This window comes from Oncorhynchus keta, chromosome 26, assembly GCF_023373465.1.
Source record: "Oncorhynchus keta strain PuntledgeMale-10-30-2019 chromosome 26, Oket_V2, whole genome shotgun sequence".
Classification (NCBI taxonomy): Eukaryota; Metazoa; Chordata; class Actinopteri; order Salmoniformes; family Salmonidae; genus Oncorhynchus; species Oncorhynchus keta.
The window spans coordinates 40,310,703-40,327,646 of NC_068446.1; the positions used below are offsets into that span (position 1 = coordinate 40,310,703).

At 46.8% G+C, this 16,944-nt stretch overlaps 1 protein-coding gene and 1 long non-coding RNA gene across 7 annotated transcripts in view; both read right to left on the minus strand.

Annotated features, from left to right (window-relative positions):
- Positions 1 to 16,944, minus strand: part of LOC118380719 (zinc finger protein 609-like) — a 231,931-nt gene that overhangs the window by 55,652 nt on the left and 159,335 nt on the right. For all 6 annotated transcript variants that reach the window (XM_052480847.1, XM_052480845.1, XM_052480846.1 and 3 more), the window contains one exon: positions 2,388 to 2,619. In XM_052480847.1, the coding sequence (XP_052336807.1) occupies positions 2,388 to 2,619 (232 nt within the window). The remainder of the gene's footprint in view (positions 1 to 2,387; positions 2,620 to 16,944) is intronic.
- Positions 10,118 to 11,499, minus strand: LOC127912103 (uncharacterized). Its single transcript, XR_008080764.1, has 3 exons — positions 10,857 to 11,499; positions 10,497 to 10,792; positions 10,118 to 10,284 (listed from the first exon to the last, which is right to left on the minus strand). It is a non-coding gene; the product is annotated as an uncharacterized LOC127912103 (long non-coding RNA).

Genomic DNA, 16,944 nt, shown 5'->3' on the forward strand with positions numbered 1-16,944 from the left:
AAGCACGACACAACGCAGAGTGCCCGGACCCAGCCCTTAGCCGTGATATACCCCCTCGTACCTCATTAAATAATCTCTCTTTCTGACACTACACATTGTCCTGATTTGCATACGAGTACGTCGGAAGACACGGGTGGGGGGGGGATAAATCCTAAGACGTTTTAATCATGCAGCGAAAAACAGTCACATCGATAACACACGCGCTTCTGAATGTTCAGCTTCTAACAACAGGTATTAAATAGTCCCCCTCCTTAAACATAGCCAGATGAAGTGGTCGAGGCTCTCCTTCCATACACACGGCATCTCTCTCTGTCCTGCACTGAAGTGGATACTATTGAGCCTTGATGTCTACAGTCTATTGCTCCCAGAGGGGGGCAGCTAGTCACCATCTCTCAGCTTCCCCAGTCACATCTCCTGCTCAGCAGCCACCATAGGGTGAACTGGGAGTTAGTGTGTGTGTGTGTTCGTTCATCTGACCACATCGTGGCGGCAGGGGTCATGGAATGCGGGGGGGCACGTGGGCACGCCTGCAGCCAGACGCCTCCTGACCCCTGATTCATGGCTGTTAATGGACCAGGAGACAAAAAAAGCACCGCCTCACAGAGGACCAGGAGACAGTCAGCATCGCCTCACAGAGGACCAGGAGACAGACAGCACCGCCTCACAGAGGACCAGGAGACAGACAGCACCGCCTCACAGAGGACCAGGAGGCAGACAGCACCGCCTCACAGAGGACCAGGAGACAGACAGCACTGCCTCACAAGAGGACCAGGAGGCAGACAGCACTGCCTCACAGAGGACCAGGAGACAGTCAGCATCGCCTCACAGAGGACCAGGAGACAGACAGCACCGCCTCACAGAGGACCAGGAGACAGTCAGCACCGCCTCACAGAGGACCAGGAGACAGACAGCACCGCCTCACAGAGGACCAGGAGACAGACAGCACCGCCTCACAGAGGACCAGGAGGCAGACAGCACCGCCTCACAGAGGACCAGGAGGCAGACAGCACCGCCTCACAGAGGACCAGGAGACAGACAGCACCGCCTCACAGAGGACCAGGAGGCAGACAGCACCGCCTCACAGAGGACCAGGAGACAGACAGCACCGCCTCACAGAGGACCAGGAGGCAGACAGCACCGCCTCACAGAGGACCAGGAGACAGACAGCACTGCCTCACAGAGGACCAGGAGACAGACAGCACCGCCTCACAGAGGACCAGGAGGCAGACAGCACCGCCTCACAGAGGACCAGGAGGCAGACAGCACCACCTCACAGAGGACCAGGAGGCAGACAGCACCACCTCACAGAGGACCAGGAGGCAGACAGCACCACCTCACAGAGGACCAGGAGACAGACAGCACCGCCTCACAGAGGACCAGGAGACAGACAGCACCGCCTCACAGAGGACCAGGAGACAAGACAGCACCGCCTCACAGAGGACCAGGAGACAGACAGCACCACCTCACAGAGGATCTTTCCCGCCCTCTCGAAACACTAAGGGTTGTAAGTGTAAGTGACTAAACTACTATGTGGATACGCTGTGTTCCAACTCCAGCGCTGAATCATTAAAGGCAATCTGGTGCTGCACAGTCCTTCAGTTTAAACACATTAGCATCCCCGCGGGGGAAAAGCATGTCCGAGCAGGCGGGCTAGCTGTGCCTGCGCCGAGGACGACAGATCTGAAGGTTTTTGTGAAATGAGATGCTTTTAAATCTGTAATGGCTAACTGCTGAAAATGAGGAGGCGGCGGCTATTTCCTTTCTCCATTACTGAGCGAGGGAGAAGGACAGACGAGCAGGCTATAGAGGGTAGACCGACTCACCGTGAGAACACACAAAGCAGACAAGACCCTCGGCCCCTGGAACGCTGATGAGCCATCTCCCGTTGTAGGCGGTGGTTAAAACTCACAGAATAACTGCCAAATGCACCTCTTTGAAGAATGTCTCTTCTGCATTAATGAATGAATTATTTATCCAAAGAGAGGCTTACAATTCATACCAGTTGTACTTTTGGCAGCGGATAAAAGAAAACTAAAACATCTTGCTTTTCCTCCTCATGACATTTTATCGTGAGGCCCTACATAAAATAATAGGCCCCACACAACAACAAAAAATTGAAGAAATCCCAGGCAACACATTTCCCTTTTCCACAAAAAAGAGAAAATATACAGGTTTTTGTAGCACAAAAAATTGCTCTGGTCCCTTCTCATAATAATAAATAACCTAGTACTTTCACAGTGTTTTTACCCAAAGATACTTTACAATAGGAAACCATAAGGAAACCAAAAAACAAAACAAAGAAATGACTGAGTAGGAGAGCCCGCCTCAAACAGAGACTATACCAACATGATATCCCCGTATCCCTCAGCCCATAGAACAACTCTTACCGTCCTCTGTCTCCTGCCAGACGATGCCCTCCAGGTTGACGCTGGTCCCGGGTTCGCAGGGCCCCAGGCACTCGGGCTCCGTGGCCAAGGCCATGTCCGTCGTGTTGGACGCCACTGAGCGCGTGCGCACCATGATCTGCTCACAGGGTGAGGCGATGCTGTCATTGCTGTTGCCCACCGGCGCCATGAGATGGAACGGTGGAGTGGCGGGCACGGACACCGGAGACTCCATCTGGGAGAAAGAAGATCACATGATAAACCACATCTGACATAGAGCACAGTAAAGGAGGCCGTTCCTATGTTACGATAGGCACAGCAAAATGTGAAGGGTGGCAAGAATTGATAAGAGTAGAGTACTGATACAGTGATAGTCAAAGCATTCTGTGGTTGTTGTTGGCAGCAGTGACAGGCCATTTCCCCTGCTCTGTGTATGTTGAACATTACTTGTTGTTGGCAGCAGTGACAGGCCATTTCCCCTGCTCTGTGTATGTTGAACATTACTTGTTGTTAGCAGCAGTGACAGGCCATTTCCCCTGCTCTGTGTATGTTGAACATTACTTGTTGTTGGCAGCAGTGACAGGCCATTTCCCCTGCTCTGTGTATGTTGAACATTACTTGTTGTTGGCAGCAGTGACAGGCCATTTCCCCTGCTCTGTGTATGTTGAACATTACTTGTTGTTGGCAGCAGTGACAGGCCATTTCCCCTGCTCTGTGTATGTTGAACATTACTTGTTGTTAGCAGCAGTGACAGGCCATTTCCCCTGCTCTGTGTATGTTGAACATTACTTGTTGTTAGCAGCAGTGACAGCCATTTCCCCTGCTCTGTGTATGTTGAACATTACCAGCAGTGACAGGCCATTTCCCCTGCTCTGTGTATGTTGAACATTACTTGTTGTTAGCAGCAGTGACAGGCCATTTACCCTGCTCTGTGTATGTTGAACATTACTTGTTGTTAGCAGCAGTGACAGGCCATTTACCCTGCTCTGTGTATGTTGAACATTACTTGTTGTTAGCAGCAGTGACAGGCCATTTACCCTGCTCTGTGTATGTTGAACATTACTTGTTGTTAGCAGCAGTGACAGGCCATTTACCCTGCTCTGTGTATGTTGAACATTACTTGTTGTTAGCAGCAGTGACAGGCCATTTACCCTGCTCTGTGTATGTTGAACATTACTTGTTGTTGGCAGTAGTGACAGGCCATTTCCCCTGCTCTGTGTATGTTGAACATTACTTGTTGTTAGCAGCAGTGACAGGCCATTTCCCCTGCTCTGTGTATGTTGAACATTACTTGTTGTTAGCAGCAGTGACAGGCCATTTACCCTGCTCTGTGTATGTTGAACATTACTTGTTGTTAGCAGCAGTGACAGGCCATTTACCCTGCTCTGTGTATGTTGAACATTACTTGTTGTTAGCAGCAGTGACAGGCCATTTCCCCTGCTCTGTGTATGTTGAACATTACTTGTTGTTGGCAGCAGTGACAGGCCATTTACCCTGCTCTGTGTATGTTGAACATTACTTGTTGTTGGCAGCAGTGACAGGCCATTTACCCTGCTCTGTGTATGTTGAACATTACTTGTTGTTAGCAGCAGTGACAGGCCATTTCCCCTGCTCTGTGTATGTTGAACATTACTTGTTGTTGGCAGCAGTGACAGGCCATTTCCCCTGCTCTGTGTATGTTGAACATTACTTGTTGTTGGCAGCAGTGACAGGCCATTTCCCCTGCTCTGTGTATGTTGAACATTACTTGTTGTTAGCAGCAGTGACAGGCCATTTCCCCTGCTCTGTGTATGTTGAACATTACTTGTTGTTGGCAGCAGTGACAGGCCATTTACCCTGCTCTGTGTATGTTGAACATTAGTGTCCTAGAGAGTGAAGCCCTTCTCTTCGGTCCACTGGTTTAACTACAGCATACTGTTCTGGCCTGAGCTCTCAGCCTCTCACAAACCCACTGAACCCCCCCTGGGAGGCCCAGGATTTGATTTGATAAATGTACCCCACTATTTGAGCAAGCCGAATCAGCTACAGGGCAACCTCATGTAAACGGCTGGCTTCAAGGGAGGTCTGACTAGCTCTCCTACCGTGTGAGCTAGTCAGCCACATTCCCGAAAGCTGTGGTGGTTAGCACTAGCTTATTTAACCTCAATGGTGGAGATCATTAATGTCCTCCATGATTATTACTCATGGCTGAGAACTCTTAAGTGCACCAAATCATTCAAACATAAAGCTATGGCTGAAATAAGGCACCTTGTGAGTAGCCATTATTGCAGGTTCTTGCTCAGGGAGCCAATTGGACAATCTAATTAGTGGTGTTTTATTGACTCAACACACAGGAAAGTACAGCGTTTAAAAAGATATCTATTTTTACCGCAAAATATAACCAAAAGCATAGCCAGGAGAACAGCAGGAGAGCAGTTCTAGGCCCATGTTCCAAACAGAACCTTTTCCAAACCAAACTTCAAAAGAAAACACAGAAAACAGTGCAGTAGATGAATCCACACACATTGTGAGAAAAAGCAACAATGGAAATAGTTTATATAAATATACTTGAGGTCTTACTATTTATTTAGCAGTAGCTGTCATTCCGTGAGGTGAGGGGAAATATGTACATGCTATTGGGTTCAGGATATGGCAACATCTAGCCCACAACTACACTCAACATATACTTGCTATTTCGACAACAGTGTGGATGGAACTTTAGGGAGAATTGTTAATGATTTTACAATTACATTTGAATTTAATTTAGCTAGACAAGTCAGTTAAGAACAAATTCTTATTTACAATGACTGCCTACCGGGGAACAGTGGGTTTTAACTGCCTTGTTCAGGGGCAGAACGACAGATTTTTTTTACCTTGTCAGCTCGGGGATTCGATCTAACCACTAGGCAACCTGCCACCCCAATTGCTTGGTGTTGGCTTACAATACACAGGGGGAGTTGCATGAGTGGAAGAGACTCACCAATCCACTTCAGTCACACTGGGTTAAAATGTACCGCCTTTGGGAAAAGCCTGTGTGTGTTAGGGAGGAAAAAAAAGGTAAATATATGATTGTATTGCGTGGAGAAATCAGGGTTACGCTGTGAGGGATTCCACAGGCACTTAAAGCTGGCTAGCCGAAGAGAAGCTGATGGGGCCGCTGAAACACAGGGCTAATCAACGAGGAGGTGCCAAGTCCAGACCACATCAGCAGATGGCCTCCCTCACCTCTGCAGAGAGGGGACTGGCCTTTAGTTCCTACCACTTTCCCATGGGGCAACAACCCCTGAGCAAACACATCATCTACCTTGGAGCTGGTAGAACACGATGCTGAAAACTAGCAACCGACCGGGGCTGTCAGTCAACCGACCGGGGCTGTCAGTCAACCGACCGGGGCTGTCAGTCAACCGACCGGGGCTGTCAGTCAACCGACCGGGGCTGTCAGTCAACCGACCGGGGCTGTCAGTCAACCAGACCCCTAGTAAAACACAAATCACATTTTAAATTGTCACAAACACATGGTTAGCAGACGTTACTGTGAGTGTAGCGAAATGCTTGTGCTTCTAGTTCTGACAGTGCAGTAATATCTAACAAGTAATCTAACAATTACCCAACAACTACCTAATACACACACATCTAAAGGGATGAATGAGAATATGTACATATAAGTACATGGATGAGCGAATGCCAAGCGACATAGGCAAGGTGCAATAGATGGTATAAAATACAGTATATACCTGTGATATGAGTAATGTAAGATATGTAAACATTATTAAAGTGGAATTTTTAAAAGTGCACTGTATAAAGTGACTAGTGATCCATTGTTTAAAGTGGCCAGTGATTGGGTCTCAGTGTAGGCAGCAGCCTCTCTGAGTTAGTGATGGTTGTTTAACAGTCTGATGGCCTTGAGATAGAAGTTTTTCAGTCTCTCGGTCCCAGCTTTGATGCACCTCTACTGACCTCGCCTTCTGGATGATAGCGGTGTGAACAGACAGTGGCTCGGGTGGTTGTTGTCCTTGATAATCTTTTTGGCCTTCCTGTGACATTGGGTGCTGTAGGTGTCATGGAGGGCTGATAGTTTGCCCCCGGTGATGCGTTGTGCAGACCTCACTACCCTCTGGAGAGCCATACGGTTGTGGGTGGAGCAGTTGCCGTACCAGGCGGTGATACAGCCCGCCAGGATGCTCTCGATTGTGCATCTGTAAAAGTTTGTCAGGGTTTTGGGTCACAGGCCAAATTTTTTCAGCCTCCTGAGGTTGAAGAGGCGCTGTTGCGCCTTCTTCACCACGCTGTCTGTGTGGGTGGACCATTTCAGTTTGTCCGTGATGTGTACGCTGAGGGACTTAAAACATTCCACCTTCTCCACTACTGCCCCGTCGATGTGGATAGGGGGGGGGCTCCCTCTGCTATTTCCCAAAGTCCACAATCATCTTCTTTGTTTTGTTGACATTGAGTGAGAGGTTATTTTCCTGACACCACACTCCCAGAGCCCTCACCTCCTCCCTGTAGGCCGTCTCGTCGTTGTTGGTAATCAAGCCTGCCACTGTAGTGTCGTCTGTAAACTTGATGATTGATTTGGAGGTGTGCATGGCCACGCAGTCGTGGGTGAACAGGGAGGACAGGAGAGGGCTGAGCACGCACCCTTGTGGGGCCCCAGTGTTGAGGGTCAGCAAAGTGGAGATTTTGTTTCCTACCTTCACCACCTGGGGGCGGCCTATCAGAAAGTCCTGGACAACAGTTGCACAGGGCGGGGTTGAGACCCAGGGCCTGTATGTATGAATGGAAACAGAGACACTGCTCTACAGCCAGCGGCTGCAACACTCCTTTCTCAAGAATGTACGCCCTTATCGTAGACAAACCCTTGTGACGACATTGCTTCCGTTGTCAACTTTTCAGAGCACACCTGTTATGTAGCTGTCATTTAGTGCTGTTGGTACCCAAGAGGCTAAAACGACTAAGTGGAGGTTGACTTGTATGTTCTGATTGTGGTGTGTAGGGTAAAGTGTGTTGTCGTGACGTCAGGCCTTGTTTACAGAACAACAGACGTGCTTTAAGTATTAAAGTACTGAAAAGCTCGACCCTACATCATACCCGCATTAGGGGTCTCCCGAGTGGCGCAGCGGTGTAAGGTGTCACTACAGACGCCCTGGTTCGATTCCAGGCTGTATCACAACCGGCAGTGATTGGGAGTCCAATAGGGTGGCGCACAATTTGTCCAGCGCCGTCTGGGTTTGGCCGGTGTAGGCCGTCATTGTAAATAAGAATTTGTTCTTAATTAACCGACGTGCCTAGTTAAATAAAGGTGGGAAAATTAGAATTGGATAAACAAACCCCCATGATGTCATTGCTTACTGACTGGCTAGCTGAACTCATTTTAGTAAAAACCTACCCGTCTTGCTGCACAAAAACAAACAAACAACAATTTAGAAGGGAAACACTAATCTCCAACACAATTTGAAGAGTCTTAAAACATTGAAATGAAAAGGAGCTTTGTAATGCAATCCATTATCTGAATGACAGAAAAGGAGCTTTGTAAATGCAATCCATTATCTGAATGACAGAAAATGAGCTTTGTAAATACAATCCATTATCTGAATGACAGAAAAGGAGCTTTGTAAATGCAATCCATTATCTGAATGACAGAAAATGAGCTTTGTAAATACAATCCATTATCTGAATGACAGAAAAGGAGCTTTGTAAATGCAATCCATTATCTGAATGACAGAAAATGAGCTTTGTAAATACAATCCATTATCTGAATGACAGAAAAGGAGCTTTGTAAATACAATCCATTATCTGAATGACAGAAAGGGAGCTTTGTAAATACAATCCATTATCTGAATGACAGAAAAATGAGCTTTGTAAATACAATCCATTATCTGAATGACAGAAAGGAGCTTTGTAAATACAATCCATTATCTGAATGACAGAAAGGGAGCTTTGTAAATGCAATCCATTATCTGAATGACAGAAAATGAGCTTTGTAAATACAATCCATTATCTGAATGACAGAAAAGGAGCTTTGTAAATACAATCCATTATCTGAATGACAGAAAGGGAGCTTTGTAAATGCAATCCATTATCTGAATGACAGAAAGGGAGCTTTGTAAATGCAATCCATTATCTGAATGACAGAAAAGGAGCTTTGTAAATACAATCCATTATCTGAAAATAAATGCAATCCATTATCTGAATGACAAAAGGAGCTTTGTAAATGCAATCCATTATCTGAATGACAGAAAATGAGCTTTGTAAATACAATCCATTATCTGAATGACAGAAAGGGAGCTTTGTAAATGCAATCCATTATCTGAATGACAGAAAGGGAGCTTTGTAAATACAATCCATTATCTGAATGACAGAAAAGGAGCTTTGTAAATACAATCCATTATCTGAAATGACAGAAAAGGCGTATGGTGTAAAGAGCGCTTCACACTAAAGTGCGAATGACGCTGTCACTGCAGAGGTGGTGACGATACTGTTAATGACTTCCACACACAGGTGGTGGGGATAAGGAGGGATTTACACAACCACTTCTCCGGTTTCTTTGACTCTCACAGGCAGCACAGTAAGCAAAGAGGCTCCACCATGAGAAAGGGGAGTTGGAGGAACTAGGAAGAGGGGTGTCAACGAGGACGGAAACAAAATGACTTTATATATATATGTTTTTTTTCCATTTAGCATACACTCTTATCCAGAGCGACTTACAGTAGTGAGTGCAGACATTTTCCTACTGGTCCCCTGTGGGAATCGAACCCACAACCCTGGTGTTGCAAGCACCATGCTCTACCAACTGAGGCACACGGGAACATTTGTTAGTATTGAGAGTCTCGCTGTGTGTTTTGGCAGTTAAGCAACAAGCTCCCCGATGAATTGAGCTCAGAGAAGTGGGGACTTTAATCGGAACGGTAACCAGCGCCAGCGGCATGGACCGGCGGGCCCCCCCAGGGAGCACTGGTACCGCCTCCTTAAGAGGCCCTTATCGTCAGGGATATCACTGAGCCCTCGGAGAATATCAGAGATGGCGCTGGAGATGAATGAGGAAAGCATCTTATAGCCAATGATCATGCATTGATGAGCACCCCAAACAACCACTTTATCAGGGAACTTCGATTGAGATAGTCGTCTCTTTCCAGAATTGAGATAGTGATTGTTGCCATGCCGCTGGTTTTAATCGTGCCAGTTGTGAATGTTGTCGCAGCAATGCTGGCAGGCAGACGCACATGAAGGACTCGTCTATGATTAGCATCCCAGAGAGAGCAGCTCTGTCAGGCAAAGCCAAACGCTCCGGTCTGAGGAAAAACTCCTGTGGTTGTGTGAACACTCACTCGGTGGTTGTCCTCTGATGCTAAATTCAACATCTCTCTCTCTCTCTCTCTCTCTCTCTCTCTCACTGGCTCCATCTCCATGCAGGGTGACTCTGCAGCTCCCTGGATTTACAGGCTGGCAACTAAACATTCTACAGCCACACTGTTAGTAAAGTCATTCCAGGGCCTGACGAGGTGATTCATTACCCACACCCCGTAGGGCCATGGGGAACAGTCCATTACCCACACCTTGTAGTGAACAGTTCATTACCCACACCCCGTAGGGCCATGGGGAACAGTCGATTACCCACACCTTGTAGTGAACAGTTCATTATCCACACCTTGTAGTGAACAGTTCATTACCCACACCTTGTAGTGAACAGTTCATTACCCACACCTTGTAGTGAACAGTTCATTACCCACACCCCATAGGGCCATGGGGAACAGTCGATTACCCACACCTTGTAGTGAACAGTTCATTACCCACACCTTGTAGTGAACAGTTCATTACCCACACCCCATAGGGCCATGGGGAACAGTCGATTACCCACACCTTGTAGTGAACAGTTCATTACCCACACCCCATAGGGCCATGGGGAACAGTCGATTACCCACACCTTGTAGTGAACAGTTCATTACCCACACCTTGTAGTGAACAGTTCATCACCCACACCCCATAGGGCCATGGGGAACAGTCCATTACCCACACCTTGTAGTGAACAGTTCATTACCCACACCTTGTAGTGAACAGTTCATCACCCACACCCCATAGGGCCATGGGGAACAGTTCATTACCCACACCTTGTAGTGAACAGTTCATTACCCACACCTTGTAGTGAACAGTTCATTACCCACACCTTGTAGTGAACAGTTCATTACCCACACCCCATAGGGCCATGGGGAACAGTTCATTACCCACACCTTGTAGTGAACAGTTCATTACCCACACCTTGTAGTGAACAGTTCATTACCCACACCCCATAGGGGCATTGGGAACAGTTCATTACCCACACCTTGTAGTGAACAGTTCATTACCCTCACCTTGTAGGGAACAGTTCATTACCCACACCTTGTAGGGAACAGTTCATTACCCACACCTTGTAGGGAACAGTTCATTACCCACACCTTGTAGGGAACAGTTCATTACCCACACCCCATAGGGCCATGGGGAACAGTTCATTACCCACACCTTGTAGGGAACAGTTCATTACCCACACCTTGTAGGGAACAGTTCATTACCCACCCCTTGTAGTGAACAGTTCATTACCCACACCTTGTAGGGAACAGTTCATTACCCACACCTTGTAGTGAACAGTTCATTACCCACACCCTGTAGGGAACAGTTCATCTCCATGCAGGGTGACTCTGCAGCTCCCTGGATTTACAGGCTGGCAACTAAACATTCTACAGCCACACTGTTAGTAAAGTCATTCCAGGGCCTGACAAGGTGACTCATTACCCACACCCCGTAGGGCCATGGGGAACAGTTCATTACCCACACCTTGTAGTGAACAGTTCATTACCCACACCTTGTAGGGAACAGTTCATTACCCACACGTCCTCCTGGAGTACAGTCAGGGTGTCGCGCTCAGCCACCCGTCCTCCTGGAGTACAGTCAGGGTGTCACGCTCAGCCACCCGTCCTCCTAGAGTACAGTCAGGGTGTCGCGCTCAGCCACCCGGCCTCCTGGAGTACAGTCAGGGTGTCACGCTCAGCCACCCGGCCTCCTGGAGTACAGTCAGGGTGTCACGCTCAGCCACCCGGCCTCCTGGAGTACAGTCAGGGTGTCACGCTCAGCCACCCGGCCTCCTGGAGTACAGTCAGGGTGTCATGCTCAGCCACCCGGCCTCCTGGAGTACAGTCAGGGTGTCGCGCTCAGCCACCCGTCCTCCTGGAGTACAGTCAGGGTGTCACGCTCAGCCACCCGTCCTCCTAGAGTACAGTCAGGGTGTCGCGCTCAGCCACCCGGCCTCCTGGAGTACAGTCAGGGTGTCACGCTCAGCCACCCGGCCTCCTGGAGTACAGTCAGGGTGTCACGCTCAGCCACCCGTCCTCCTGGAGTACAGTCAGGGTGTTATGCTCAGCCACCCGTCCTCCTGGAGTACAGTCAGGGTGTCACGCTCAGCCACCCGGCCTCCTGGAGTACAGTCAGGGTGTCACGCTCAGCCACCCGGCCTCCTGGAGTACAGTCAGGGTGTTATGCTCAGCCACCCGGCCTCCTGGAGTACAGTCAGGGTGTCGCGCTCAGCCACCCGGCCTCCTGGAGTACAGTCAGGGTGTCGCGCTCAGCCACCCGTCCTCCTGGAGTACAGTCAGGGTGTCGCGCTCAGCCACCCGTCCTCCTGGAGTACAGTCAGGGTGTCACGCTCAGCCACCCGGCCTCCTGGAGTACGACCAAACAAACCCACACTAAGGGAGAGACCACCAAACACAAACCCACACTAAGGGAGAGACGACCAAACAAACCCACACTAAGGAAGAGACCACCAAACACAAACCCACACGAAGGGAGAGACCACCAAACACAAACCCACACGAAGGGAGAGACCACCAAACACAAACCCACACTAAGGGAGAGACCACCAAACACAAACCCACACTAAGGGAGAGACCACCAAACACAAACCCACACGAAGGGAGAGACCACCAAACACAAACCCACACTAAGGGAGAGACCACCAAACACAAACCCACACGAAGGGAGAGACCAAACACAAACCCACACTAAGGGAGAGACCACCAAACAAAAACCCACACGAAGGGAGAGACCACCAAACACAAACCCACACTAAGGGAGAGACCACCAAACACAAACCCACACTAAGGGAGAGACCACCAAACACAAACCCACACTAAGGGAGAGACCACCAAACACAAACCCACACGAAGGGAGAGACCACCAAACATAAACCCACACGAAGGGAGAGACCACCAAACACAAACCCACACGAAGGGAGAGACCACCAAACATAAACCCACACGAAGGGAGAGACCACCAAACACAAACCCACACGAAGGGAGAGACCACCAAACACAAACCCACACTAAGGGAGAGACCACCAAACACAAACCCACACTAAGGGAGAGACCACCAAACACAAACCCACACTAAGGGAGAGACCATCAAACACAAACCCACACGAAGGGAGAGACCACCAAACATAAACCCACACGAAGGGAGAGACCAAACACAAACCCACACTAAGAGAGAGACCAAACACAAACCCACACTAAGGGAGAGACCACCAAACACAAACCCACACTAAGGGAGAGACCAAACACAAACCCACACTAAGGGAGAGACCACCAAACACAAACCCACACTAAGGGAGAGACCAAACACAAACCCACACTAAGGGAGAGACCAAACACAAACCCACACTAAGGGAGAGACCAAACACAAACCCACACTAAGGGAGAGACCAAACACAAACCCACACTAAGGGAGAGACCAAACACAAACCCACACTAAGGGAGAGATCACCAAACATATATCCACCATCTAGACTACAGACTTTAGCCTTGCAAAAGAGCAGGGAGGAGGACCGTGCTTCTACACCTGCATTGCTTGCTGTTGGGGGTTTTAGGCTGTACAGCACTTTGAGATATCAGCTGTAGTATGAAGGGCTATATAAATACATTTGATTTGATTTGATTTTGATTTGACCAGTCTCTAGCCGGGGGATAGGAAGCAGGAATCTAAATGGAAGCATAACCTCAGTGGAAGCTCCAGCTGAAACCTACAACAAAAACATCCATTATTCCTGGCAGTGTTTCTCCTTTTTGTGGACTCAAGTGCACTATTAGTGGTTCAGCTGACATTTTTCTCAGAAAAGTTTCCACTTCGCCAGGCCTGCGCACACACACACACACACACACACACACACGCACGCACGCGCACACACGCACACACGCACGCACACACGCACACACGCACACACGCACACACACCATGTGCTTTGTCCACACCCTGCAAACTGGGACTCTGAGGTTGTAAAAGGATTGGGTCTGTCCAAAGACAGACCGTTTCATCCCAAATATAAACTATTTAAAACGGCTTTTCTTTACTGTTCAACATATGATTTAAGTATTGCAAATCAAAATTGTGGCAGTGTGCCGTGTTGCGAAAGACTGCTGTGGGAATGCTGTCCTATTAGGTACAAAGCATCACTGAAAACCTTGGCTGTTAATAGACCTAAGGTTGAAATACAACCACATCACTATTCAGGTAGTAAATGATTGGGGATCGTCTTTAAATCAACATTAAGCTTCACTAAAGCTAAATAAGCCCTAGAAAACCGGAAAAGACTGAACAGCCCTTTACTTTCTAAGTCCTTTCAGGGGTAATACTACCTGCTCATGACAGTTTAAAAGACCAGGCACTCGGTCTGCTGAGCCAATGGGCATCATCTCAGGTGCCCCCTCTCCCAACCTCCCCCAAACCCATCATCAAACAACCATATCCACTTTCACGCTGGCACAGAGGAGAATCAATGCTCCCCTAGGAAAACAAATGGCAAAAAAAACAAAACAAGGGGAAGTGAGGAATAGAGGTCTGGAGTTATACAACTGGTATAGTAGGAATGGAATCTGACAGAAACACAACATTTGGTTTTGGCAGGCGAGTGCGTTACAGCTTAAATTCCATTTGAGTTCACAGAACATTCCTGCGTAACCCCCCCCACCCCCTCCTTTCCATAGCAGAGTAAGTGTTTCAGATTCAGGACCAGATCCCTGCGGCCCCCGGATGTGTGATGTCACCTTCCCAACATCCCTCTGAATGGGGACACGCTGGGAGGAGGTGACCAGTCCCTGCGGGGGAGGTTGGACTCAGGTAGGGGTCAGGGAGCAGAGTTCAGGCTGTGTCAAGAGTCTCCGGTAACCACAGGAGATGGTCCCACCACTGTTGAAAATACGTCTGCCATACAAGTCCCCCCCAACACACCCACCCACCCACACACCACAATGACAGAGGAGAGAAGCAAAAAATGTAAAGACTGACAGGAAAACGACACAGAATCATTTAGAATCTGAGTAGTAAAACAGACTTGAGGGTCTGTAAACTACACCACTACACCACAGATGAACGTAACCAATTGAGATATTACAATAGAGCCTGCTTCAACGTTTAGCCTAAGCATTAGAAACTTAATAAGGCATAAAAATGATTTGACACAAATTAGAATTTAACAAGAATGGGGAATTAAGCGACAATCCTCAATCATTTCTTTGAGGGCACATTTGTATTAGTCCACTTGCCTCTCGGCTAATTTGAACTGATTGGGGGCCTTCTCCATGTCTTCACAGGCTTAAATTAATCATCTACCCTAGTCGACACATCCTGTTTTCACTGAAAAACAAGCCCAGCAGGAGAGACTTTAACAGAGCCACATGCTCACCTTTAACCTTACAGTGACCTCCCCCATCTCTGACCCTGCCACTAACTGACCCAGGTAGTAAAACACCTGTTATTGTTATTTATTGTGTCACAATAAAAAAAAAATAATAATAATTAAATGACATTTTCTTGTTATCTCTGCATTGTTGTGAAAGCCCTCGTAGGTAAGCTTTTCACATTAAAGTCTACACCTGTTGTATTTGGCGCATTTAATCAAACTTTACTACATGAATGCTAACACAATGGCTGTAATCTATTCACTTACTACCTGAATGCTAACACAATGGCTGTAATCTATTCACTTACTACCTGAATGCTAACATAATGGCTGTAATCTATTCACTTACTACCTGAATGCTAACACAATGGCTGTAATCTATTCACTTACTACCTGAATGCTAACATAATGACTAAGCCATTCACTTTACTACCTGAATGCTAACACAATGACTAATCTATTCACATGATTACCTGAATGCTAACACAATAACTAATCTATTCACTTACTACCTGAATGCTAACACAATGACTGTAATCTATTCACTTACTACCTGAATGCTAACACAATGACTATAATCCATTCACTTTACTACCTGAATGCTAACACAATGACTGTAATCTATTCACTTTACTACCTGAATGCTAACACAATGACTATAATCCATTCACTTTACTACCTGAATGCTAACACAATGACTGTAATCTATTCACATGATTACCTGAATGCTAACACAATGACTATAATCCATTCACTTTACTACCTGAATGCTAACACAATGACTGTAATCTATTCACTTTACTACCTGAATGCTAACACAATGACTAATCTATTCACATGATTACCTGAATTATAACACAATAACTAATCTATTCACTTTACTACCTGAATGCTAACACAATGACTAATCTATTCACATGATTACCTGAATGATAACACAATAACTAATCTATTCACTTTACTACCTGAATGCTAACACAATGACTGTAATCTATTCACTTTACTACCTGAATGCTAACACAATGACTGTAATCTATTCACTTTACTACCTGAATGCTAACACAACGACTGTAATCTATTCACTTTACTACCTGAACGCTAACACAATGACTATAATCCATTCACTTTACTACCTGAATGCTAACACAATGACTAATCTATTCACTTACTACCTGAATGCTAACACAATGACTGTAATCTATTCACTTACTACCTGAACGCTAACACAATGACTATAATCTATTCACTTTACTACCTGAATGCTAACACAATGACTATAATCTATTCACTTACTACCTGAACGCTAACAACGACGGTAATCTATTCACTCTACTACCTGAACGCTAACAACGCCTGTAATCTATTCACTTTACTACCTGAATGCTAACACAACGTCTGTAATCTATACACTTACTACCTGAACGCTAACATAATGACTGTAATATATTCACTCTACTACCTGAATGCTAACACAACGACTGTAATCTATTCACTCTACTACCTGAATGCTAACACAATGACTGTAATCTATTCACTTTACTACCTGAATGCTAACACAACGACTGTAATCTATTCACTTTACTACCTGAATGCTAACACAACGACTGTAATCTATTCACTCTACTACCTGAATGCTAACACAACGACTGTAATCTATTCACTCTACTACCTGAATGCTAACACAACGACTAATCTATTCACTCTACTACCTGAACGCTAACAACGACGGTAATCTATTTAAGGATCTTCCCTTTTCTTCTTCTTGAGGAGAGTATTTGAAACGCCAACACTAATGACTGAAAAGAGACACCTTCCTCAATCTCTCCAATTGCACAGAAATAGCGTGGCGTTGAACTGAGTGGAGCAAAGTCCATCTTCCAT